Source organism: Bos indicus x Bos taurus, chromosome 25 (genome assembly GCF_003369695.1).
Source record: "Bos indicus x Bos taurus breed Angus x Brahman F1 hybrid chromosome 25, Bos_hybrid_MaternalHap_v2.0, whole genome shotgun sequence".
Classification (NCBI taxonomy): Eukaryota; Metazoa; Chordata; class Mammalia; order Artiodactyla; family Bovidae; genus Bos; species Bos indicus x Bos taurus.
This window is the reverse complement of record NC_040100.1, coordinates 16,315,936-16,341,385: the sequence shown is the minus strand read 5'-3', so window position 1 is coordinate 16,341,385 and position 25,450 is coordinate 16,315,936. Positions and strand designations below refer to the sequence as shown.

The 25,450-nt window shown below is 54.4% G+C and overlaps 3 protein-coding genes across 8 annotated transcripts; all 3 read right to left on the bottom strand.

Annotated features, from left to right (window-relative positions):
* Nucleotides 1-116: 116 nt before the first annotated feature.
* PPP4C (protein phosphatase 4 catalytic subunit) lies at nucleotides 117-8,317 on the bottom strand. Its single transcript, XM_027526937.1, has 9 exons — nucleotides 8,200-8,317; nucleotides 7,803-7,965; nucleotides 4,099-4,150; nucleotides 3,117-3,167; nucleotides 2,801-2,902; nucleotides 2,037-2,210; nucleotides 1,830-1,956; nucleotides 656-845; nucleotides 117-565 (listed from the first exon to the last, which is right to left on the bottom strand). The coding sequence occupies exons 2-9, from the start codon at nucleotides 7,898-7,900 to the stop codon at nucleotides 436-438; spliced, it is 924 nt and encodes a 307-aa protein (XP_027382738.1). The 5' UTR covers nucleotides 7,901-7,965; nucleotides 8,200-8,317; the 3' UTR covers nucleotides 117-435.
* Nucleotides 8,318-10,522: 2,205 nt separating this feature from the next.
* On the bottom strand, nucleotides 10,523-16,389 carry ALDOA (aldolase, fructose-bisphosphate A). Of its 4 annotated transcripts, none has more exons than XM_027526651.1 (9): nucleotides 16,352-16,389; nucleotides 13,494-13,620; nucleotides 13,197-13,408; nucleotides 12,284-12,338; nucleotides 11,993-12,153; nucleotides 11,576-11,659; nucleotides 11,285-11,459; nucleotides 10,921-11,120; nucleotides 10,523-10,831 (listed from the first exon to the last, which is right to left on the bottom strand). In XM_027526651.1, exons 2-9 carry the CDS (start codon nucleotides 13,603-13,605, stop codon nucleotides 10,736-10,738), a joined length of 1,095 nt encoding a protein of 364 aa, XP_027382452.1. In that variant the 5' UTR covers nucleotides 13,606-13,620; nucleotides 16,352-16,389; the 3' UTR covers nucleotides 10,523-10,735. The 4 variants fall into 4 exon arrangements, with proteins under 4 accessions (XP_027382452.1, XP_027382450.1, XP_027382451.1 ...); XM_027526649.1 differs by lacking the exon at nucleotides 16,352-16,389 and adding an exon at nucleotides 16,070-16,254; XM_027526650.1 differs by lacking the exon at nucleotides 16,352-16,389 and adding an exon at nucleotides 14,975-15,234.
* On the bottom strand, nucleotides 16,347-24,098 carry LOC113883200 (late cornified envelope-like proline-rich protein 1). 3 transcript variants are annotated; one of them, XM_027526654.1, is made up of 6 exons: nucleotides 23,905-24,098; nucleotides 23,400-23,435; nucleotides 22,304-22,447; nucleotides 21,897-22,052; nucleotides 16,700-17,109; nucleotides 16,347-16,435 (listed from the first exon to the last, which is right to left on the bottom strand). In XM_027526654.1, exons 2-5 carry the CDS (start codon nucleotides 23,403-23,405, stop codon nucleotides 16,996-16,998), a joined length of 420 nt encoding a protein of 139 aa, XP_027382455.1. In that variant the 5' UTR covers nucleotides 23,406-23,435; nucleotides 23,905-24,098; the 3' UTR covers nucleotides 16,347-16,435; nucleotides 16,700-16,995. The 3 variants fall into 3 exon arrangements, with proteins under 3 accessions (XP_027382455.1, XP_027382453.1, XP_027382454.1); XM_027526652.1 differs by lacking the exon at nucleotides 23,905-24,098 and adding an exon at nucleotides 23,652-23,807; XM_027526653.1 differs by lacking the exon at nucleotides 23,905-24,098 and adding an exon at nucleotides 23,665-23,806.
* Between the last annotated feature and the right edge of the window lie 1,352 nt (nucleotides 24,099-25,450).

Genomic DNA, 25,450 nt, shown 5'->3' with positions numbered 1-25,450 from the left:
GGCAAGCTGACTGGCTGAGCCTCACCTTGCTGGCAGGATTAGGGTTCTGGGGCATCAAAGTCCTGACATGAATCCCAGGTCCCAGGCTGCTCATACCCAGTCAACACCAACCGAAAGACCATTTTTCTTCTTTTATTAGAATTTTTTTCTTTTTTTTTTTTTTTCTCAAAATTTTTATCTAAAAACAAACCAAAAAAAAAAAAAAAGGAAAAAAAGAAAACCAAAATTATTGGAAACTTCATGGTTCAAGTGGGGAGACGGGAGGAGGAGCATGGAACTGAGGCTCCCAGCCTCTCCAGAAAAGTCCTCACCCTCGAAGTGCCCTCTTTTGCAGGGAGAGCAAAGCCGGGGACAGGCCCCCCAACGCCCAGCCTCCGTCTGAAGAGGGCAGAGTCACAGTGGTCCGGGGGCCGGAGGGGGGCAGGGCCAAAGGGGTCACAGGAAGTAGTCGGCCACGGGCTTTTTGGAGGGGATGCCCCGTGTCTCTTGGGGAGCGGCCTCGAAGATGATGAAGTCTTTCTGGAGATGCTCATCCAGCTCCAAGATGGCTGCCACATTCCCACAGCTGGAAGGCAGGGGAAGGCAGGGGCAGCAGTGTTAATAGAGTGGCTCAGCCTGGATCCCTACCTCAACCTCCCCAGCCCAGGCAGCTCACCGGTAGCAGTAGTTGGGTGCCGACCACACAGTGAGTACAGTCTCGTTGAAGTGCCACTTGTAACCTTCCATCACCAGTTGGTGGGCACGGCAGATCATGTCAATGTCGTTGGCTGCGTTGAACTGGGCCACCACGTCACTGCCAAACAGGTAGCCGGCCCCACGGGGGCTCACGCCCCAGCCTGTTGTGTCTGAGGCAAGCAAGGGACAGGATGGTGAGACTGCATCCTCAGGGCTGCCCGCTGCTCTTCGCAGAATAGCCTGCCTCCCTCCCCCAGTGAGGCCTGTGCAGCAAGAACACAGGGCCCAAAGGTATTCTGAGGCAGCCTCGGGACAGGACAGCAAACGCTGAAGCGGATACGCTCCAAAGAAGAAAGAATTACCTGATAGTTGGAGCCGCCTGATTATCAGAGCGACCATCTAATTTACTGTCCAAACAGGTACATGCAAGAGTGAAAGGAGGTGCTGACAGTAAGCACGCTGGACAGCACCTGTGACTCAGGGCAGCCCAGCCAGCAGGGAGGTAGGGACAGGGCAGAGAGGGAGCGGAGGCTGGTGTCACATGTCACAGCACAAGAGGCCCAGACTGGTGCTGGGAGGCCTAGCTCTCATCTCGGCGATGCTCCATACTAGCTGATGCCCACAACACGAGAGCTCCTTGTGTGTACGTGCTAAGTCACTTCAGTTATGTCTGACTTTGTGATCCTATGGACTGTAGCCCACCAGGCTCCCGTCCTTGGGATTCTCCAGGCAAGAATACTGGAGTGGGTTGCCATGCCCTCCTCCCGGGGATCTTCCAGACCCAGGGACTGAACCCGCATCTCTTACATCTCCTGCACTGGCAGGCGAGTTCTGGGGGCAATCATTCTGGGAGCCTGATCCTTGCAGAAGCCCCTTCACATTCAGGAAGCCGATGATTCACATTCAACAAGCCCCTGAGGTATGACATACATGCCCCCCCACCGCCACCCCCTAGCTCAAAGCACCCAGCTACCCTCATCCCCGCTCCTTATAGAGGATGCCAGCCCACTGGCCATCAAGCACCAATGCCAGTGAAGACCAGCCCTGCTCTGCCCCAAACTCACCTGCCTGGGGCCATCCCTTCCAGGCACCTGATCTAACCACAGGACCCCCTCGGTCACTCAGCAAACTAAGAGCAGAGCTCTTGACCTCACCTTCAGGGTCGGACCAGAGCAGGTCACACATGGGCCCGTCGTGGGGCACCTCTTGCTTTCGGTCAATTGTCCGGATCTGGTCCAGCGTCTGGATGGAGGGGGAGAGCCCCCCATGCACACAGAAGATCTATGGGGAGAGCAAGACTGGCTCAGGCCCGGCACCTCTCCCAGCCCTCCTGTCCCCAGGGAGCTACGCGGCGGGCCTACCTTGCCATCGATGATGGCCGACAGGCTGAGGTAGTCAAAGATCTCAGTGCAGTAGCGCCACACGGTCACCGAGCCGTACTTGCGCAGACACTCGTCATAGAAGCCGTAGACCTGGGTGATCTGACGGCTCTCATGGTTGCCCCGGATCAGGGTGATGCGGTCAGGATAGCGAACCTGGAGGCAGTCACCGTGCAGGGCCTGTCCCTCCCTCCTTGACGTCCTCATGTCTGCCAGCCCCGCTCCACGCTCACCACCACCACCCCGGTCCAGATTCCGGTCATCTCTGCCCGAATCGTGCCACACTCACTTCACAGGCGCCCCGACCCGCCTCCAGAGGATGCAAAGTTGAATCCTCTCACACTCCCTCCCACCTCCCACTTCAAGTACAAACCTAACCGTCCCTCCTTCATCCACCAGGTACGGACCAAGCCCTTAGCAAGACATTTACAGCACCTTGTCATCTGGCCTCTTACAACCTCTCTCCCACCAACGGATACTGTATCCAGCTGAACTCCACTCCAGGCCACTTTCTGAACAGGGTGAGGCTCTCTTCCTTCCCGCTATGATGCCGCCCCCACCTCGACCTCATCAGATGCCCCCAAATCAAGGAAAGCTGCCTGACCACCCAAGCAGAAACGGTCCATCACCAGCAGCACAGCTCAAGAGTTGGGGGCGGATGGGGCAGGAGATGAGGGCACAAAGGATGCAGGCAGGTCAGACCAGAGGTGACCCAGGTCTTGGCTCCAGAAGACAGGGAGTCCCACCTTAAGTGCCAGCAGCAGGAGAAACGTTTCGACGCTGTAGAAACCACGATCCACAAAGTCCCCCATGAAGAGGTAGTTAGTCTCAGGGACATCGCCACCCACCTGGGGAGGGAGGAAGAAGGTTCAGCTTGGTCCTAAACTCTCCGCAACCCACTGCAGCGGCCCACTTCCAGTCAAGTCGAGGCCCTTCTTCCACAATGGGCCCACTTAATTAGAGGCCTCTGACTCCCAACCCTGTCACCAAAGTATCCACTCTCAACTAAAGGGGTCTTGCAGTCACCCCCTGGTCGCCTTTCCTGGCATTTCCCACACTCACTCTGAACAGCTCCTTGAGGTCATAGAATTGTCCATGGATGTCACCACACACCTGGAAGTGAGGAGGCAGTCAGAACTCACAGTCTGAAAGCCCTGCTGCCAGGGGCTGTCCTTCAAAAACACCCTACTGCTTTACTTGTTTCTAAATTTTGGTCTCATTGCATGGCACATGGGATCTAGTTCCCACCTGGGATTAAACCCACAAGCCCACAACTCCTGCAGTGGAAACACAGAGTCTTAACTACTGGACCACCAGGGAAGTCCTGGCCTCATTTATTTATGGGTAAGAAATGGATTTATTTAGAGAAACACTCCACAGACAGAATGTGGGCCATCTCAGAGGGCAAGAGCCACCTGGAAGTCCCTGTTTAGAAGATCCTTAGCGGTCTCGGCCGAGCCAAGTGTGTGTGTACGTGCGTGCACGTGCTCAGGCACGCCCGACTCTTTGCAACCCCATGGACTGTAGCCCACCAGGCTCCTCTGTCTGTGGAATTTTCCAGGTAAGAATACTGGAGCCGGTTGCCATTTCCTCTTCCAGGGGATCTTCCCTGGATTGAAAGCCTCTAATTCCCAGAGTCGAAAATCTATTCTCCCACCCCAATCCCCTCATCCCACTCTGAGTACCAACTATTCTGTGGGCAAGAGCTAAAGCAAATTCTTTCCAGCTAGACCTGCAGCTCCCAGAGGACCTGGCCTCCTCCTCTCCCTACTCCCTTCCAGGCACCCAAAATAAAGTCACTGGTAACACACAGAACACGTGGAGTTCACTCACTCACCGAATTAAAGAGTCCTTCTGCCCAGGCCAAGAGCATCCCTCCAGTGACTCCAAAGACCATGCCCACAACTGCCATTTCTTCTAGCAAGGCTCTCTTGAAGATGGGGCTCCCAGGGATGAGGGTAGACCCTGGAGCCCACAAGACTAAGGAGGACGCCCACAGGCCTAACAGACCACGCTAGGCTGTGGAGGGACGGCGGGTACTCACTGTGACTGGGGAGTCCACCCTCTGCACGTTGCTTTCCTCCACCAAGATCTCTCTGGAGACAGAAGACCAAAGTTACCAGAGCCGGGCCAGCCCAACCCAATTTCTGACCTTTTCTGCAGGGCAAGAGAGGATAAGGCTTGAACCTCCATGGGCCAGGTCGGAGGTGCACAATTCCCCCAGGCGAGGCTGACCACAGCCCCCAAGTTCAAAACCCTTCTGTGGTTCCCTGCAGTCGACAGGCCAAAGCCCCAGCTCTTGTTCAGCATCCAAGGCCTTCCCAAGGAGTCTGGGACTTTCCTGGCCTTGACCCTCCTGGCTGCTCCCTTTCACACATCTGGCAACGACTCCCAAAACACAGAGCTCCTCCTCCTGTCCACACAGTGCCTTGGCTGGGCTCTTAGAGCCCGTCTCTCCCCACCCCAGGGGCCTTCTTCCCCTAGAATGTTCTTGGGCACAAGAGTGGTGCCCTGGGCAGGCCAGCCATCGGATCCACCTTCAAGGCGACATGCTGTTGCCACTCTTCCATCATTCAGAGGAAGCGAGAACTCTGTTCCCTCTTTCCTTGCAGCGTGATCTACTTCTGCCTGAACGAGCTTGACATGGAAATCACTGTCCATTACGGACACCCAGCTTTAAGTAGCGCTGTGCTTTTAGATTTCGTCCTTGACGATCACAGGAGCCGAGGACACTGCAGTTCACACCATGTGCCAGGTCAGTAGTTAAAGACTTCTGCATGGATGATGCGGGCACTCAAACCACCACCCTCAAAGGCAGGTGCTATGATGATTCCCACAGCTCAGATGAAGAAACCGGCTGTGGTCACACAGACAGGAACTGAACCAAGGCGGCCTGCTCTGGGGTCTGGCTCTTATCAAGTGAATCTGATGTGGGAGGCACCTGCTCAGCCATCACTCTCTCGGCCAGTCCCTTCCCACCAGACCAGGAGCTCCCTGGGCTCAGGGTGCACTGCGTAACTAAGGCAGCTCCAGGGAGGTGTGCCCTGGTTTCCAGGAATGGGAAGAGCCGCTGGTGGTGATCCAAGGGGCCAGAGAGCAGCCAGGCTCTCCCACCTGTCCTGCATCTTGTACCAAACATCCTCATACCACTGCTTACAATACTTTTCCAACTGATTTGGGAGGTTCTTTCCATCCTCATTGGACAAAGAAACTGAGGTTTAGAGAGAAAAGGGGCAGGATCCAGGTCACAAAGCTGGAGGGTGGCTGGAACTCAGAGAAGAGATCTCCTGAGACTTTATACCAGCCCTTTCCACAGACTCGGTCAAAACCTGCCTCCATGCCAGCAAGGCCTCAGCGCAATGTGGGAACCAGGCCCTGGCACCAGCCCTCTCAGGGCTCACGCTTGCTCACTTTCACTGCTGACCACTGACCAAAGAATGAGATGCTGTCTCTGGATATGCAGGATCTCATCTGAGCTCTGCAAGAATTTCAAAGACTTGGAGACTTAAGAGTGACTGGACCAGGGTCATACCATTTACAGATGACAAAGCTATACTTCATCCTGAAGACCACCTCATTCAAAACCTTCTGCTGTTCTCAACTGCTGATGTTTTTAATAGGAGCAAATGCAGCTCCCAGGCCTTTGCAGTTTCAAGGTCTCGAGTCTCGGTATCCACTGGGCAAGCGAAAGTTCTTGACACCACCAGTCTCAGCCTGGGGCCCTGGTTGGTCCCCAGGAGGCCACAGCCAGATGCTTGAGATGGGCCTCTTCCAGACTGGGCTTGGAATAACAGTGGCCATCTCAGGCCCGAGCCGAGTTCCTCCAAGCTCCATCTCATGAGCTGGACAGGGCCCTCCCACTCCTCAGTAGCACCCTGCTGCCATTCACAGAGCCTACATGTCTGCCAGGCTGTCAGACGGCTGTAGTGAGCGTGGAGGACAGTCAAAGACCTGGATCCAAAACCAGCTTCTCCTCCGATCAGCTGTGAGACCAGAGGTAAGAGGCTCAGTTTCCTCTTTTGTGAAATACTCACCTCTGCCCTGCCCACTGCACAGGGCTGCAAAGAGCAATGAAGACTGAACACCTAACTTCTGTTGTTCTGAAAATCCCACACTATCCAAGCGTTAGCTATCATCACTGCCACACTGATCCAGGCCTTGTGAGGGGCATGAAACTTACAGGAAGAAGAACAGTGCCAGGCAGCAATGAGTTTAAGTTCCTAAAAAAAATGCCAATGAAGACTGAGGGAGCAGGGATATCTGAAAACATCTTGGGGCTACTCTGGTCAGGGAAATCTTGAGCTGGCAAAACATGAAGGATCACAGAGGAGCATTTAAAAGGGGGCCCTGTACGTTAAACAAACCCACACAGGCCCTGCCTGGCCATGACAGGTCTTTGTGAAGCAAAACCAAACAAAGAGCTCAATGGCCACTTTATCGGTGGCCTCGGTCAAGTCACTGCCATGGCTTCCTATTCTGTAAATGGGGAAAATTATTCCAACTTTGTAGGACTGCTATGGGAAGGAAATGGACATAAGGTCTTTGCCAGTGTAAGGCAAGGTGAACAGCGGGTCTGTTGTTAAAAAAAAAAAGTGAGGTAATTCTGCTGACCCCTTCCACACAGTTCTCCAGTGTGTAGAAGCCACAGACAGTTCCTCAGGATGCAGGTAACTGGTCTCCTCACAGCTGCCCACACCCTTTAGACCTCTATCCCTGTTCTCCTCCTGCTGTGAATGCCCTTCTTTAGTGGGCCTGCCCCCATCAGCCCTCCAAATTATTTTCAGCTTTCAAGGCCAGCTTTTCTAGTAAGTTCTGTCCTTATCAGCACTGCCCTCTTCCCACAAAGTAGGAACAATAACACCTAATGTTTGTCTAACACTGACATTTAACCAAAACCTAAACACATTCCAAGCACCAACATACTCTTTACAACCATCTTAGTAAGTACTATTATCTTGCTTTAGTATCTGCAGAAGAAGAAACAATCTCAGAGACCACAAGATCACCAACATGGCTAGGAGGTGGTAAAGCTGATTCCAACCCAGTGCTGTCACATTCCAAAGCCTGGCTCTTAATCACTACCTCATCCTACTTCCCCCAGAACCCTTAGTTGGGCCTCCCTTCACACCTTGCTTATTTCTCCTCTGGCTTATTTACTACTATTTCTTAGGCTCCCACAATCAATATGAGTAATCCAATTCCACTTTCTTGCATTATGGCCCGAAAAGGGACAAGACAGGAAAAACTGGCTTTAGGATCCATCCTTCAACTGTTGAATATGAGAGTCCTCACCGGTAAGATGGGATCAATTCCACCCACCTTTTAGGGCTGTTACTGGAATTAAAAGAATACTATAAACCACAGAGGCTTTAGCTTTCCTGCCTTGAACTCCTGTTCTTGCTGACACCTCCTTTTATCATCTTATTCTTCGAGATCTATCCCAAAGTTCAGTTCCTCCAAGAGACATTCTCTATTCTCCGCCCCCACCCCCACCCCCCGACAGGGTTGTTCCCCTGAGCTTCGTAAGTATTTTCTATACTTAACTCCACTGAAAGCACATCATCTAATACTTCAAGTATCTTTATCCAGGCCTGTCCTCACCCAACAGGCTGGTAGCTCCTGGAGGGAAGAGGCCCTATTCTGCTCCTCTCTGGAAAGCTTCCAAGATGAGCCAGGCCCAAAGTTTTCAGCTGGGTTTACCCCAGGCCGAAACCCGAAGTCTCTCTTCCCCGGAGCCAGCGGGCTCACCTGGCTTTAGCGCACAGGGCTTTGACTTCACTCTCCTTGATGAGCTCGCAGCGCCGTAGCTGCTCGATCTGCCGGTCCAGGTCGCTGATCTCCGCCATGGCCCACCCCCCCGGCGCGGGTCAGAGCCGGGGCCGCCGCCCCCTCCGCACCGCACAGGGGTCTCCTGGTAAAGGCGAAGATGAACCCCCGGATCAGAGTGTTCCTAGGGGGCGCCGGGTCAGCGGGGACAACTCGATTCTGGAGCTGGCCCGGGCCCCCCCACCCCAACTCCCGCCTCCCCTCACATCGGCCCCAGGGCCCCCAGCGTCCCGCAGCCCGGGCCGCCCCCCGCTAACTCCCGTCGAACTCCGCGGGCCCGCGCTGGGGACGGTGGCCTAGAGGGTTCTCCGACGATTACCGCCGCGGCGACTCCGGCTCTGGCTCTCGGGCTCCCTCTCTTCCTCCTTCCCTTCGCTTTGGGCCGCCGCCACCACCGCTTCTACTTCCGGCCCCGCCGCGGAAGCAGCGGGAGACCAGTTCCGCCCCGAGCCGGATGTGGCGTCATACACGCACTCCCCCTCCCTCGCCGCTCCCTTACCCCACCCCCTCAAGCCTAAGAAGGGCAATAAGCCCGAGGAACCGGATGTCGGCAACGAGCGGGCGGAAGTGGTGGTAGGCTAAGCTGATTGGCACCGGGAAGGCTGATAGGGACCTCAAACTCAGGCAGCTGGGGCACCGCCTTGTAGCTTTAGGTTACAAGTTTTTGTTTACCTGTTTTAATGGACCTCCCCCCAGTACTGATCCCTCGTGGCTAAGTGATAAAGAATCTGCTTGCAATGCAGACCTTGGTTCGATCCCTGGGTTGGCAAGATCCCCTGGGGAAGGGAATGGCAACCCACTCCAGTATTCTTGCCTGGGAAATCTTATGGAGGAGCCTGGTGGGCTACAGTGCATGGGGTCGCAGAGTTGGACACGACTGAGCTACTAACACTTTCACCTTCCCCCGTTACAATCCGTGAGAGATGGAACTTGGTCCTGTTCACACTTGCAGCCCAGTGCTTACTTTGAACAAGGCTGGACCCAGTTGGCATACACAAGTATTTGTTCAGTGGGTGAAGGAATTCCAGTCTCTTTCCAGGGTCCCAGAGAAATCTCTGCCCTGGAGACCTCAGAAATTAGAAGCCATAAGGACTCCACGTTCCCCACACCAAGTATATACCTCAGTCAGCATGACCTCCCTGATTCCAGAATGGTCCCTTGAACTCAGCTGCTTATTGTCTGCAGTTTTGTTGGTTGTTTTGAAAGGGAACCTGGCTAAAAGAGGTTAAGTAACTTGTTCACAGTTGCATAGCTAAGAACTCTGGATTTGAATCAAAGTTGATTTGAACCCAGGAAGCTGTGTCCTGAGTTCTAGTTTCTTCACCTTCTGCCACTTACTCTTTCTGGTGTTCATGTTGTCGTTATAATAAAAACACCTTATACTGGCATTTTAAGTCCTCTGCTTCCCTAGTTTCTTGCTGCAGGCAGAGGAAGTGACTGGTCTTTAAACAAACTTCTTGGTGCTAGAGGCCTTTTGGAATGTCCATTTTGCTATCTTCTATGGCCCCTCAATTTTTATTTGCTTTACTTCAGACTGTTTCACAGAGAGCTGAGTGAGGCTAGGTACAGCTGGCGGATTTGAAGGGACACTAGATACAGTTCGGTTTTGGATGTAGGCAACAGATGCAAACGTGCAGAGAAAAGGAAAGGACAAAGTTCTTAACTCCCAAGAGGTGCTAGGTTTCTATGTAGATGACTCTATAGGGCTTCAGTAGGCGCAGAGATCAAAAAGATGAAAATTTTTTTTCTTCCTCTAGAGTGGAGCTCAGACAGGAAAGAGTTCACATCAGGAAATTTGGGCAGTGGCAGGACTAATGCAGTCCCTGGCTATGACTAGAATCTTTAATACCTGAAAAGATCTGATGTCGTAAGTGTACTCCACAGCCTGGGTGAATGGGCAAGGGTTCCCGGCATGACATAGGGTAAGTGCAGGACCCTCATTCTGGCTGCATTGAATGCAGAAGCCACAGAGGTTCAATTCTTAACCTGGAACCTGAGCGCCACAGTTCTGTTGGTACACATTTGTGTGTCTGTGTTGTTGATGTGGGTGTTAGGATCCCAGGTTCTTCAAGGGGTTCCACAGCTCAGAAGTCAGCCCTTCTCCTTTTAAAGATGGGAAGACTGATGAGCTCAACAGCATTAAAGATATGCATTCATAATCTTGTTTCAATCAATAAATTTCCCAGCAAGATGTCCTAAGGGAGAATTGGGAATAATAGCCTATTCCTACAGAATACTTATCATGTTGCCCAGTTTACAGATTCAGGACAGCTTACTTTTTGTCAGTGGCTATTTTTTTGTGTATGTCACAGGGGCCTTCTATACCTATGAGTTCTGGGCCTAAAACTGAGGCTGAGGCTGCAGCCTCCTAAGAATGGCAGTTACACACACACTTCCTAACTGTAAAGGCCTTATCAGATGCTGCTGGTAGAAGGAGCAGAGCACTAGCTAGTTGGAAGAAAATCCACAAGCTTTTCTCATGAAGTCCCGGGTAAGCATCAAACAGAGTACTAAAGGAGCCCATCTCCTTCACCCACTTTTCTGCTCCAGAAAGAACATAAAGCAAGGGCTCTTTCTTCTCTGAGCTCTGCCACCTCCCCCAGGCCTCCCCTGCCCTAGAGACCACAGACATGCACACCAGATTCCCCCTTAAATAGCTGTTTATTGGCAGTAGGCTGGAAACGGTGGAGTTAGCGTACACAGACAACACCAGGCACCAATGTCACAAGGAGGCAAGAGTGACGGGAAAGAGCAGCCTGGAGCCCCAGATGAACCCCCCCCCCTCTTCTTCAAGAGTGAGTGTGGGAGGGGACGGGGCCTGGAGTGTTGAGGGGGCAGCCTTAGAACACGTCGGCTTAGTAGGCGTGGTTAGAGATGAAGAGGGACTCGCTGGCTGCAGCCCCTGCCTTACCACTTGGGGTGTACTTTCCTTGGCAGGCAAGGCTGTTGGCCTAAGAGGGGAGAGGAGCCAGAGTGAGAAGGTCCCTTCTCAGAATCCCATCCACCCCAGCACCCTGCCCGCCTCCTGACCCATCCTTACCAGGGCTCGCTTGACGTATTCTTCCTGGGCAGCCTTCAGGTTCTCCTTCTTTCCACCCCAGGCCTTCAGGGCAGAGGCCTGCAGGGCTCGGCCATAAGAGAAGGTCAGGGCCCACGGCTTCAGCAGGGGGCACTTGTTGATGGCGTTGAGGTTGATGGATGCCTCCTCCTCACTCTGGCCTCCGGACAGGAAGGTGATCCCTGTAGAATGAGGGGGTGACATGGGGAGACGGGTTGTAGTCAAGCAACCCAGGGGACTGGAAGGAGGCCCTAGAAGCTGACCTGAAAATCAAGACCACATGGGCACAAGGATCACGGCTAAGTCCATCTACCTCCCAGAGGTCAAGATGAGGAATGGGTCTCACCAGGGACAGCGGGGGGCACTGTGCGGCGCAGCGCTGTGACAGTTGCCATGGCAATCTCCTCGTGAGAATATTTCTGGGTACAGGCGTGGCCTGGGGTTACCATATTGGGCTTCAGCAAGGTGCCTTCCAGGTAGATGTGGTGGTCACTCAGAGCCTTGTAGACAGCAGCCAGCACCTACAGCAGGGTGGGACCGAAGTGGGGTGAGGTGGAGTTGGGGGACGAGGGTCACCCCAGGGGCCCCGGCCCAGCTCCCTAGCCCACCTCACTGCCCAGGCAGGCAGGCCACCTACCTTCTCGGTTACATACTGACAGCGTTTCAAGTCATGGTCCCCATCAGGGAGGATCTCGGGCTCCACGATGGGCACAATGCCATTCTGCGGGGTGAGGGAAGGGTAGCAGTGAGGCCTCCTAACCCAGAGCCCCACCTCCAGCCCTCCACAGCTATTCACCAAGATCTTATCCCCAGGACTCCTGGCTACACAGCCCTCCCCACTTCAAAACAGATCGGAGGAGATTAGCTGTCTCCACAGATCCACCCACATAATCCCTCTTCTGCCCTTCTGTTTGCAGAGCCCTTCGTGGACACAAGCCTGGAGCTTGGTGAGGATTCGGAGCCTTGGGGTAAGCTGGCAGGTGGGTGGCAGGCCAGCTGCCACACTGGAATGGAATTAGGTGGGACGTGGCCTGCTGGGGACCTACAGGCCCACCTGCTGGCAGATGCTGGCGTAACGCGCCAGGACGTTGGCGTTTTCCATGATGGCAAGGGAAGAAGGGGTGTGCTCCCCGATCTTCAGCACGCAACGCCACTTGGCAAAGTCAGCTCCGTCCTTCTTATACTGGGCACAGCGCTCCGACAGCCCATCCAGCCCTGAAGAGGGGATGGAGGGGTCAGAGCCAGCCAGCGGAGGGGGCAGGTGGCTCCCACATGGCCTGGGCACCCAGAGGGGTACTGACCAGGGTGGGCTGGTTGGTAGGGCCAGGAGCTAAGCGGTTCTCACCTTGGGTGGTCGTCTCGCCATTTGTTCCTGCCAGGGGCACCACACCTTTGTCTACCTGCGGGGGTGGAGGGCAACAAGATAGGATGGGAGGTGGTCTCTGGTGCCCTTTTCTCAATCTTTGATCAGGGAACTAGATCTCACACGCCGCAACTAAAGAACCTGTGTTCCGCAACGAGGATGGAAGATTCCGTGTGTCGCAATGAAGACCGAGCGCAGCAGATAAATAGTATTTAAAAAACAACAAAAACTCTTGCTCTAGAGCCTTTTTCTCCTCTGTAGCCCCACCCTGTCCCAGCTTTACTTCATCTCTCAAGTATCCTTCCTGGTTTGCCAGTGTTTCACTTAGCCATGGTATCTGGTCCCAAGAGGCAAGATACACACAGATAAGCTTGAATTCTACCATTTACTAAGTGTGAGCAAAACACTTCATGGCCTTGAGCTTCTGGTTTTTCAATAGTATAAACATAACCTGTGGCTTTTAAAATCACAAAGATTAAAATGCCAAGCAAGTCCCATAAGTTACTGGCTTCTTACACACAATTTGGAGGCGATCAGGGCAGACTCCACCCAAGTCTCCCCACCCAGTTCATCCCCACCACGACCCCTGCCTGTTATCCTGGATTTCCTTGCCCCTCATCCATCTCACTGGGCTTCCCAGGTGGTGCTAGCGGTAAAGAACCCGCCTGCCAATGCAGGAGACACAAAAGACACAGCAGGTTCAATCCCTGGGTGGGAAAGATCACCCGGAGGAGGACATGATAACCCACTCCAGTATTCTCGCCTGGAGAATCCCATGGACAGAGGAAGCTGTGGGCCATGGTCCATAGGATTGCAAAGAGTCGGACATGACTGAAGCAACTTAGCACATGCACATTCGTCTCACATCTCCCACCCCAAGGCCTAGCCCCCTCACCTTGATGCCCACGACGCCGCCCTTGGCTTTGATAACTTGGGGGAAGGGACGCCCATCATCGGCCTTCTGGTACAGCGTCTCGTGGAAGAGGATGACGCCCCCGATGCAGGGATTCACGCGGTCATCGGCAGTCAGCAGCAGTTGGCGGTAGAAGCGCCGGTTCTCCTCAGTGTTCTCGGTGCCAATGGACTGCAGTCGCTTGGCAATGCTCCCTGGAGGAAAGCATCACATGGGAATTAAAGGGGTCAGCCCTTCAACCCCACCCCGGACCCTCCTCCCCCTGTGCCCTGCCCGCACCGGTGGACTCATCTGCGGCCAGGATGCCCTTGCCCGGAGCCACAATCCGGTGAGCGATGTCACAGAGCTCCTTCTTCTGCTCCGGGGTGAGTGCTGGGTATTGGTGGGGCATGGTGCCTGTCAGTGCCTGGGCGGAGGAGACACATGGGAGAAGGCTAGTTAGTGGAGTCTTCCCCTGGTCTCCCAACCAGCAGGGCCCCTTGCCTGGAGGTCAGTGGAAAGGCTCCCTACCTCCCCTGCCCAACTCCCGGCAGGTATTGGGTCACTTCCTGCCCCAGGCTCTCCCTTACACCCAACTTCCCTATAGTAGGCCTGCCTCTTGTACCTTTCCTAACTCTGTTTGTTTCTGGGTGTTACCCAGCTGAGGGTGGGGTTGTATATTGGCATCTGGCCTAAAGGAATAGGCCAGAGCCATGGACAGGCAGGTCATGTGGAAGCTGGACCCTTCTGGCTTGCGCTGTGCCATGGGGGTCACCTTGCCTGGAAGCAAAACCAAACCGGAGTATTTTGGAATTAGAAGTTGTGCCGAAGGCAGAAGGCCCAACGTCCTCATCTGTAAGAAGCCAGAGAAGGGGAAAAGGCTGTGTTTCAAGCCACACAGCAACCCAAGGGCCTGATCTGAGATTAGAACTCAGATCTCTGGCTGCGATAAGAGTGTTCCTTCCAATCCACCTGAGATCCCAGGGCTGGCCCAGGCTCCATTGCCTCAAGGACACCCCAAGGTCAGGCTGCTCCCCCCAAGGTGGGGGAGGATGTTAGGAAAAAAGTGGTGGTATGGGGTGGTCCTCGGAAGCCCAGAAAAGGGCGGCGGAGGAAGCCTTAGCCCGGGGTGGGGGTGGGGGGAGGAAAGGAGTGAGGGTTGCCCTCACTGCTCATGCAGGGTAAGAGAACGTGGAGGAGAGGCAAGCGCCCCACCCCTTCCCCTGAAAATGCTCCTGTCTGCTCCGCGGCTGCAGCTGTTCCAGGCTCAGAATCAAGGTCACCCGATAAGGAAAGATAGGGAAAGTGTTAATGGGGCATCATGCGCTGCCAAGGGATTTCCCCTCCTGGCCAGGGGCACCCGTCTCCCAGGACAGGGACCAACCACCCGCTTTTGGGAACCCTGAGGCAGTAAATGAGCTGGCTCCCACCCCTCGATGCCTCCTAGGATCCCTGCAGAGGCAAAGGGGCCATCATCTTTGCACCCGGAGTCCTAACAAGAAAAGGGGAGCGAGGAACGGCCCTTCATCTCGCCTGGCTTCCTTCCTCCCCGCTGTGACTCAGCGCGCGGAGCGGTCGCTGCGTTGCGCAGCAAACCCAGGGAGCTCAGGCTGGAAGAGTCCGGGAGGCCCGGCTGGGAGCAAATGTGTGGGTGGTGGCGGAGGAGGAAGATGCTGGGGCCGCGTTGGGGGGCTCCGTGCGGACGCCCGACCCGCGTCTGCCCCCGGGATCCTTCTCCACGACCCCCTCCCTGACCTTCGCACGTGGCGAGAGGCGCTCACCTGGCACAGGAAAGGGGCGGGCTGGCGGGGCGCAGCGGTGGAGGGCTGGCGGAGTGGACTGAGGGGGCGAACGCGGCAATCGTCACCAGGACTCTGGTTCGGCGGCGCGTTCCAAGAGGAACGCAGCCTATTCTACTCCCGAGGCGGGGCGCAGGGGCAGGCGGGCAGGAGGTGGTTCCCGGCCTTATAAAGGCACCGCTCCGCCCCCCGCCGGGTTTTTCCCTTTGCAGGGGGCCGGAGGCGCCCAGGCGTCCAATGGCAGGCGAGGAAGTGTGCGAAAGGCCGCCCCCGAAAGGCGAAGCCGGGAGGCGGCGCTTGGGCGGGGACTGTCCGGCGAGAACCCGAGCCCTTCCCCCTCGTTCCCCCTCGGACGTGACTCGGGCCACATCCCGCGGGTCGCCAGGGCCCTCCCCTCCCTCCTCTCCTCTCCCGACCCCCCTCCCCTCCTCCTGGCGTGCTTCGGGGCGCCGTGACTCAGCCGATTTTTGGGCCCCGGAGGAGATGAGAATGGGGTGGGGTCGGAGGAAAAAAGGGTGGCAGAGCCCGAAAACAGCGAAGCTCAGCTTCCCTCCCGCAGGCCTATCGGGCGGCCCGGGGCAGCCCCAGCTTCCGGCGGCACTGAGGCAGCGAGTGTCACATTGTAACCGAATGCAGGGGCCCGGCGACTGCCCGCCCCGGCTCAGGAGAGGGCGGCGCGGGCAGGCTCCCGGAGCGCGAGCCGGCGGCAGTTCCGGGTGTCCCGCCCGGCGGGTATCCCCGCCGCGTCCGCGCTCCATCCCGGCAGGTCCGGCTCCCGGGATCGGGAGAGCCAACGTGGCCCGCGAGTGCGCACGCGCCCGCCGCTCTCCCGCGGAAGCCGGACCCGGCGGGAACCCGCTCGGGCCGCCACTCGGCCCGAGCAAGTCTGGGGATGTGAGACCAGAGTCCTTGCAAAATTCCCTGGCGCCGACTTCCCTCTCCAAAATCAAATCCGTCCCCGGCTGTCGGCCTCCCAGATCCTTTCTGAGCCTCCCCATCCTACCGGCCGGGTCTCCCCTCTTAAATCCCGGAGCCTTCAGCCCAACTCCAACCCTGCTCCGTCCGACTGGTGCCCACCTGTGAGGAGGAAGCCAAAGGAGCGGGCGAGCCTGGTCAGCAGCGAGTGAGCCAGGCCCCGCCCGGGCTGGGTTATAAGGCAGCTACCCCCTCCCCCCAACCGACCTTCTCCGGTGACCCCTGCCCTTTGCTCGCCATAGATCCCCTGGCAGGGACCTATATTTAGGGAAACCTGAAGCCCCTGACATTCAGGCCAGCGTGGGGCCTAAAGTGAAGGATGGGGAAGAAGCTTGTGGGCCTGCCTATTTTGGGGGTGGGGGGAAGGGCCCCCTGCCCACTCACCGGTACTTCAGAGATTTCTTCCTTGGAAATCCAGACTGAGGCCCTCAACAGGCTGTCGAGAGAAATAAATCTCTGGACAGCGATCTGTGAGGAAGGAAGGAGGGGTAAGAGGACTCAGACCTGTGGCCTTCCTTGCCTCCTCCTCAGATACCCCCTCCCCTGACTCTGGGCCTCACACGGGCTGTCCTGATTCTTCAGAGGCAGAGCACACAGGCAGGCACTACACTCACACCTCAAAATAACCAAGAGTCCATGGACAGGGTGTGCCTGGGGTAACCCTACATCCTGATAGTCAAGGCTCAAGTTTGTCCCATGCTCTGGATGGTGAGCAGTGTCCCCCAACCTCACCTTCAAATATGATCAGTTACTTGGGGAGAGGGAGTCAAGGGCAGGGGGACCTGCTGGAGCACCAGCCCCTCTCTCTTCTGGCCCTGCAAAGGGGCTGCCGTCCTGCTCGCCAAGGGCTCTGTGAGTCCCGCTCTGCAGGGAGCCAGGCTCTCCACTGCTGGTTCCCAGGTCGGTGAGCTGGGCAGGCCATTTGTGGTTCCAATGGCCTGGAGAAAGGTGTCCTGAGTCCCCTCAGGGAACAGGGCCTGTGGCCCCTGGGGGCTGGCCACTCTCCAAAGAGCAAGGACCCGGGATCATCATCGGAGCTTGATCTCAAAGCAAAGGCAGTTGAGGCTCTGGCAGTCAGGAAGTTGGCACGCGCAGGCACAGTCGCAGAGTGGGCAGCAGTGAGGGCAGCGAGGGGCCCAGTCCTGCGGGAGAGGAGGGTGGGGTGAGGGAGGTGGGCGAGGGAGGGGGACCAAAGCCCGGAGCTGTTTCCTTTTCAAGGGAGAAGGGAACAGAGAGGCCTGGAAAGTCCCACTTGCCCAGTGGATCAGAGGGTACCATCCACCACTCATGGGAACAAATCAGCTCCTTGTGATGTTGAGAAATTAGCCAGGAGGCAATGTTCCTACAACTGGAAGGAGCTGGAAGAAGCCATTTGTGGGGGAGGTCATTTCTTCTAGGCTTCCCAGTTGGCACTAGTGGTAAAGAATCTGCTTCCCAGTGCAGGAGACGCAGGAGACTCTGGACACTCGAGTTCCATCCCTGGGTTGAGAAGAGCCCCTGGAGGGGGGCATGGCAACCCACTCCAGTATTTTTGCCTGGAGAATCCCATGAACAGAGGAGCCTGGCAGGCTATATAGTCCATGGGGAAGCAAAGAGTCAGACCCGACTAAAGCAATTTAGCATGCATGCACATCCTTTCTTTCTTCCCATCTTATAGATGAGGAGACTGAGGACCAGAGATCAGTTAGCCCTGGCCCCACCCTTACACCCCAATGTTCAGCTCAGAGATGGTTCTATACCCTTACGACCTCATACAATTGCAAGTCATTAAGACAGGGAAAGCACACACACTCTATGATGAAAACCACCTGCTGGTTTTGTGGATTTCTTTCTTGGCCTGAGACCAAGCTGGCTGTCATTCACCCTCCATTTCTGAGCACCTACTCTGTGCCAGGCACAGACTGTGTCCATGAATGATTTTAAAAAGTCTTTCTAGTTTTCCTGAAAAATGGTAATTTTCATATTTAATTTTTTTTTACTATTTAAAGGGAGTCACATTTCTTTATCAGAATCTTGAGTAGAGGGCCTCCTTACAAAAGAGGAAATGAAGGTTCAGAGAGGGAGTGATCATGCAAAGGAATATATTAACTAGGGAAGGGGGCTGGGATAGGTCTGGGCCTGCCTGCTTCTAGCCCTGAGATCCCGCTTTGATCCCACTGCTTCCCAGGGCGGTGAATACCAACTTCTTTCAAGCTTGCCTAAGGCAGGGACAATTCACCTTCTATCTCCACTGACCTACCAGGGGACTCAGGCTCAGCAGGTGCCTGAAATACAAATGAACATTGAATGAATGAATCAATCAAAGCATGTCATTTTTCCCTCTAGGCAAAGAAGAGGGGAGGCAGAAAGTCTGCCTCTCATGGAATAGGAACAGCCTGTCCTTAGAGACAGGAAGGGAGAACCGGTCTGCTCCAATCCACTCCTCTCCTGCCGTGGGACACGGACGATCTGCCACTGCTCCAGGCATGGACTGGAGTCAGGCCAAGTGGCTGGAGTGGGTCACACCCAGGATGGGTGACAGAAGATTGGCTCCTTGAGGCCTGAGGCAGGGCTAGTGACAGTCACAGTTGCACAGTTCAATCAGACTCCGGGCCAAGCCAGGAATAGGGAAATGACCTTTAGAAGAGCTGAGGTTTTGGGGTGCGGTGTCAGATGACTGGTGAGATCAGATATCAGTAGGGGCTCCGGTGAGGGGAGGGTGCATTGGCCCTTGCCAAAAGAATTCTCTAGGAGGAAGCAGAAGTATATCATGGCGGAGGGGAGAGAGCGAGGCGGCTTCCTTGTGTGTGATGGGGTGTGGTTTGGGGGCGTCTCTGGGGAGTCCTGCTCTGGGCTGAAGTCAGCTCTGTGGAATTTTGGAGGACTGCACCATCAATCTGTGTGCAGAACTGGGGGCTAAGAGAGGCCACACTGCCCTCACCTCAGAGAAAAGGGTATTAAAAGCATTTCTTGGCTCTGGCCCCCTGGCAGGGTTTGGCTCTAGTCATTAAGAACTAGCTAATGGATATTTCGACTCTCGCCGGCAGCCCTGTGGCTTCTGCAAGGAACCTGCTTTTTAAGCCCTTTTTAAACAAGGGCTCTGCATGACCGTTAACCCTCGTATTTCTCTAGTTTTTCACTCTGATTTCTTTCACTCTGGGGTTGTAAAGGCCAGCCATCGTTACTGTTTGGAGCTCGGGGTTTGAATCTAATTCAGGCCCAGGTTTGGCCGATTTGTGATTTGACCCTCAGTTTTCTCATCTCTTGGAGAAGGGAATGGCAGCCCACTCCAGTATTCTTATCTGGAGAATTCCACGGACAGAAGAACCTGGCAGGCTACAGTCCATGGGGTCGCAAAGAGTCGGACACAACTGAGCAATTAACACACACACACACTTTTCTCATCTCTGAAATGGATTTAGGAAGTAGAACACCTCCTTCACAGGGTCACTTGGGGAATCAGTGGAAGGCATGAAGCATGGTGCCTGGTACACAGTGAGTTCTCACCAAGGGGAGCTCTTCTGGTCACAGCTCTCACCCTTGAGCAGTATGATGAATACATATGTTGCACTCTAACCCTGCACTCTAACCCTGGTGTATGTGTCTGCCATGTAAGAACTTGCTAAAGATTCGCAAATTTCAATCTCATTCCAAATCTACTGGGCATGGGGCCCGGATGCCTGGCTTTCTGTTTAAGCCTCATCCCTGCTTTTGATCACACCCGGCGCTTAAGAACCAGAACTGTCCCGGATTGCATCATTTCTCACACTCCAATGTCACTGCCTACTTATTTCTCTGTGTCCTTTGCAGGAATGTAAGCCCCATGAAGGTTAGGGCCACACCTATCTTGTTTCCACTGCACCCCCAGGGCCCAGCACAGTTCCTCAACAGTAACTTCAGAAGTCTTTGGTAGTGTGAAGTGTTAGTCTCTCAGTTATGTCCGACTCTTTGCGAGCCGGTGGACTGTAGCCTGCCAGGCTCCTCTGCCTATGGAATTCTCCAGGCAAGAATACTGAAGTGGGTAGCCATTCCCTTTCTCCAGGGGATCTTCCCAACCCAGGGATTGAACCTAGGTCTCCTTCATTGCAGGTGGATTCTTTATTGTCTGAGCCACTAGGGAAGTCTCAACTCTTTGGTAAGTGGATAAATAAATGAATGAATGAATTAGGCCCTCATGACACACTTGTGAAAGATGTAGCGCAGTTGAGTTTCTCCCATAGAGAGAAAGAGAAACCTGGGTTTTTGTCTTGGCCCGGCTTGAGGCCTCTGTGTGCCCCAACTTCTACAGCTGTGAGAGGCAAGGGCTTTGGAATATTTGCAGTTGCTTTTGGTAGCGTAAGGAAACTGAAGAATACAGAGGCCTTACTGTGCTTTGTGGAAAGACAGCCCAAGGATGGAATGACCCCACCCCACCATTCATCATTCTAGAACCTGTCCTGGCTCTGGAAGAAGCTGGGTAGGATCAGGCCCTGTAGTTCTCCTGGCTTGGATGCCCCGCAGCCCTGGAGGGGGCAGTGAGAGGAGTCAGTCCCTCCAGACAGCACACCTCATTCTCAGGGAGGAGGAGAAGCCCTTGACCACTCCCTTCCTACAGACAGAAGGTGAAGGGAGTGGGGTCCCCAGGGCAGGGAACAAGAAATCATTTGTAAATAAGCATTTTCTGTAAAATAGGAGGTTGGAGGACCCAGGGTCTTCTCCTTTTTCCCCTTGATCCCTGGAGCCCAAGCCCTGGGCCTCGTCTCTGCGCTACTCCTGAGAAATCAGAAGCAGATTATATCTGAAAGAGGAGAACTCCTTGCCCTGCAATTGATTTTGAAACTCAAAACTTCTTGCAGGAATTTGCAACTGCAGTCTGCCCAAGTTCTGCTTGGGCTTTTCCCCTCACTCTTACCTCCCTAGGGAAGGTCCCCATTTCAAGGGCAGGAGCTTTGCTGTCTAAATCTCTGAGCCCAAAATAAGCATGGCCTAGGAAGGTGGTCAGTGACACTTAACATCTTTAAAGCCACAAATGCAAAAACAGCCTGTCCTCTGTGAGCCAGGCTTCTCCCTGAAGGTTCTGTTTCAACACACGATGGAGCAAGTTGCTCTGCGAGACTGTCCTGTGGAACACTGAAGAAGCAACTAAATGCCCCTGAGCCAAGTTATGCCCCCTGCAAAAGGAGGTTAAAAGCATGGACGGGTAGCCAAGGTGTGATGTCAGGTTAAAAAGGGCAAGTGGCAGTTGGGAGGAAATAGTAGGTGTGGCATACATTTTGTAAAAAAGATTTATGTGGTTGCACCAGGTCTTAGCTGTGGCATGTGAGATCTAGTTCTCTGACCAGGGATCGAACCTGGGCCCCCTGCATTGGGAGTGCAGTCTTAGCCACTGGACCACCAAGGAAGTCCCTGTGGCATACATTTTTACCCACAGTGAAATACAACAGTGATATCACTGTATGTGTATTAGTATATAAGGGACACACACCAAACATAGTAACCTTGGTTAGCGGGCTGGCTTATAAAGTAACTTGTACTTTCTATGTATTTCTACATGTATACTTTGTAATCAAAAAACATATGTACATAAGAGTTTTAAAAATACCCAGCTCTGGAGGTTGTTAATGAAGTTGCACAGTATCTAGAACATTGTACTCACTCCAAGAACAGAAGGAGCTCTGTCTGCTTTAACTACCATTTTCAGAGGTCGCAGTATGCCCTGCATGTTACATAGGTCACCCTTCTCCAGCTACTGCCCTGTTCTTCTTTCTCCAAGTAGCTTTCGTTACCAGAAAATATCTGATATGTTGTTGTTTTCGCCTGTCTCCACCTGACCCAGTACCTGGAACTAGGCCTGGCCTAGAATAGGTGCTCCGTAATAAATTTTGTTGAACCGAAAAAGAAAAAAAAAAACGAATGCACTGAGAGTACCAGGATCAGGACTCAGGGGCCAGGGGCCAGGACGAGAACTCACAGCTTCGGCGGGCTGGGGGCAGCAGGCATCCAAGTAGCGGGCTGGGCTGGGCAGGGGGAAGTCACAGGCTTCAGCGCAGGTCTGGCAACAGTCTTGGGGCCTGGAGGCGCCTTGCTTCCTGCAGGGAGAGCTGCAGTCTGTGCAGCAGCCTTGGGCCTAGGAGAGGGCACCGCTCAGGATCCTGGCCAGGTGGCGGGTTGGGAGGGACAGCTGAGTCTCGGTTTTGGAGAGAGGAGCCAGAGAAGATTCAGCTGGGGAGAGGAGAAGAGGGTCTCCTGGCCCAGGTGAGAGGCCGATATGGAGACTAAATGGCAAAGGTGTCTCAGGGTAAGAGCCTGCAAATGGGGGGACAGGCTGACCTCTTCCCCTGTCAGGGCCCACCCTCCAGCCCCCACCAGGCCCCTCACCAGCAGGCAGTGCCTGGTCAGCAGCACAAGACCCAACAGCAACAGATAGATGCCCACGGAGAGCACGACGATGGCCGGGATGGGGAGCAGCAGGGAGGGGCCGCTGACGGGAGCCGGGGTTGGATTCCACGGGCTAGAGGAGGCCTGGACAGCACAGGAAGAAAGGGTGACGAGACGTGGAAGGGCTGTGGGGACACGGAAACACCAGGAGGGACACAGGAGGTAGCTGGGAAACAGGGAGGAACAGCCACCATGTGGTGCGGAGAGAGTAATAGGGCTACACTGTCTGGGCCAGGAAGAGCCCCTGGAGAAGGACATAGCAACATGCTCCAGTATTCCTGCCTGGGAAATGCTATGGACAGAGGGGCCTGGTGGGCTACAGTTCATGGGGTCGCAAAGAGTCGGACACGATAGCAACTAACATCTTCATCTTCGTCTTGTCCCCAACCCTGCCTTTTCTCTCGTCATCCCCATTTCAGCGCCATCAGAGACCTGTTGGTCATTCTAGACTTTTCCAAGACTTATCGCTCTTCCTTTCAGAATGCCTCTCCAAACAGACCTCTTGTCTCTGTTTCCGTTGGACTACTCTACCACCCTTCAGCCCACAGTACTGGCCTCTGTCTTGCACTCTGCAGTTATGCTCCTTTCCATACCAGCTGTCCTTGAGTATCCCTCCCTCCCTGACAGTCCATCAGTGGCTCCCACTGACTCGGTCCAAACTTCTTATCTCAGTGACAAAGGCTCTAGTCTAGCCCTGCCTGCCTCTCCCTCTGTCCTCCATTATACTCCAGCCATACTGAAGTCCTGGCAATTCCCTGGCCTCTCTTTCACATCCACGTCTCTGCCCACGCTGTTCCTTTTTCCTGGGATGCTTTTCCTCCTTGATTTCCTAACTCCTCATCTTGCCAGAGTGTGGAGTGCCCTGCCTTGGCAAGGCCACCCCTGCACTCTTTCTGTCTCACAGCTCTTGTCCTGAGCTGGAAGGGTCTATGTTGGGTAAAGAGCTCCAGTCCAGGCGCCAAGGAAGGCAACGTCAGGGTAAGTTAGGGGTGCCGAGGGGACCGCGCCAGAGAGGAGTACGGGGCCTAAGACTCACGTCCATGGGGCAGGACACTGCCGGTCAGTCCAGGAGCTGCAGGGGAGAGAAAGTCCTGGGCCTCAATGACTGAGAGGGGCCATTGGGCTCGGGTGCCCGTTCTCCTCCTCCCATTTCCCCTTTGGGGAAACTGAGGCCCAACGATGGTCTCTGGTCCGAACAGTGAGGATCGCGGGTATGGGACAGCACCTTCTTCGAAGGCCCCAGCCCGACCCTCCGTTTTTCCCTAAACCCCGGGCTCCCTCCACCGACCTAACCCCATCACCTGCGCCCTCGGGGCCACAGGCAGGTCACGGATTCCGCGTCTTTCCCGCTCCAATCCGCTGTGGCGGCTGCACCGCCCAGAGGCCTCCCGCCGCTTCTCGCTGTTGCCATGGAGATGAGAGCACAGCTCCTACGGCGGCCGCCCAGACCCAACATTCCTTCTCCGCGCCTCGCTTCCCTCTTCCTATCTGTGGGCACCAATTCTTTGTAGTAGCGATCCGCTGGACTTTCCCGCACTTACTGAGTAGAAGGGGCGAGTTCCCGCCGCTACACGCCTGGCTCAGATCTACATCGTGTGCTGGGTCCTGCAGCGCCACAAAGGCCAGACTGAATCCCCGGGCTTTGCCGCCAACTGGCTGTGTGACTTCGGCCGAGTCACCGCGCCTCGCTGAGTCCATTTTCTTCTCTGTATAAAGAGGAAACGCCTGCCTCCCAGGGGTATTGTTAAAATCAGAGTTACTTCTTAATGGCATAGAATTATCTAATATTTTTTCAACCTGACCCCCGATCTTTATTGACAGTGCCCAAATTTAAGATTCATCAATCTGATCTCTTCACCCTTCATATCACTATCAGGGTGATTTCCTCCCATCCAGGTCAGATCTTGTGGCTTTTCAATTTTTAACCCCCCAAAGGGTTCCCCACTGACTCCAGGGTAAAGCCCAAATGCTTTAGCCGACTGTCCACACCATCCACTCTAGGTACTGTGTATCTTCGGTTTATTTACTTATTTATAATTAATTTATTTATTTGGTTCCACGAGGTCTTAGTTGGACAGCTGCACGTGAGATCTAGTTCCCTGACCAGGGATGGAACCCGGGCCCCCTGTATTGGGAGTACGGGAGTCTTAGCCACCAGACCACCAGAGAAGTCCCCTGTTGTTATTGTTTAGTCCCTAAGTTGTATCCAACTCTTTGCCACCCCATGGGCTGTAGCTCACCAGGCTCCTCTCTTCATGGGATTTTCCAGACAAGAATACTGGAGTAGGTTGCCATTTCCTTCTCTAGGAGATCTTCCTGACTCAGGGATCTAACCAGCATCTCCTGCTTTCTTTACCACTGAGCCACCTTGGTTTATTCATTCATGATGTATCCAACAGGGTCCCAAGCACTGCTCTAGGCTTTGGGACCCTAGCAGAGACTAAGGCACACAAATTTCCAGCCCTGGTGTTGCTTATTTCCACTGATCAGATCATTTGTAAACAAAATTGTTTTGTGCCCCATCAGCTCATTCATGTTTCCATCATTAGGTCTGCTCAAGGTTCCTTAACCGGTGTATAGGGTTTCATAGCCGCTATTCCCTCTACATAGAACACCCTTCCGTGGTCTCCCCTACCCCATTCCCCTACCACCAACTAACACCCTCATCCTTTGAACCACTGCTCAGTTTTGCCTCGGGGTGGTCTTCCTGCCTGCCTTAGGCAAAGGTGACTGCTTTGGGTACCATATACAGACGGCTGTTCTAGCACTTATCACAAGGTACTGAAATTCTTCATTTTACTGCCTGGCTCCTCAGTTAAGACTGCAAGTGCCTGGGTCTGATTCATCTTCATATCCCAAGGCCTAGCATTTAGTTTGGCTTTGGGGGGGCCTCCACTGAGTACTTACTGATTCTATGAATGAATAGAATCAAACCAATCAGGTAATGTTATCCAGATGCCCTGGTTCCCTTGGCTCTTCAGGCACTTTGACCTCCCACTTTCTTGCTGACCTTTTTGATTATCCACACGTATGCTGTGCATATGCACACACACATGCACACTCATGTAAGCACACCTCCCTCAAAGA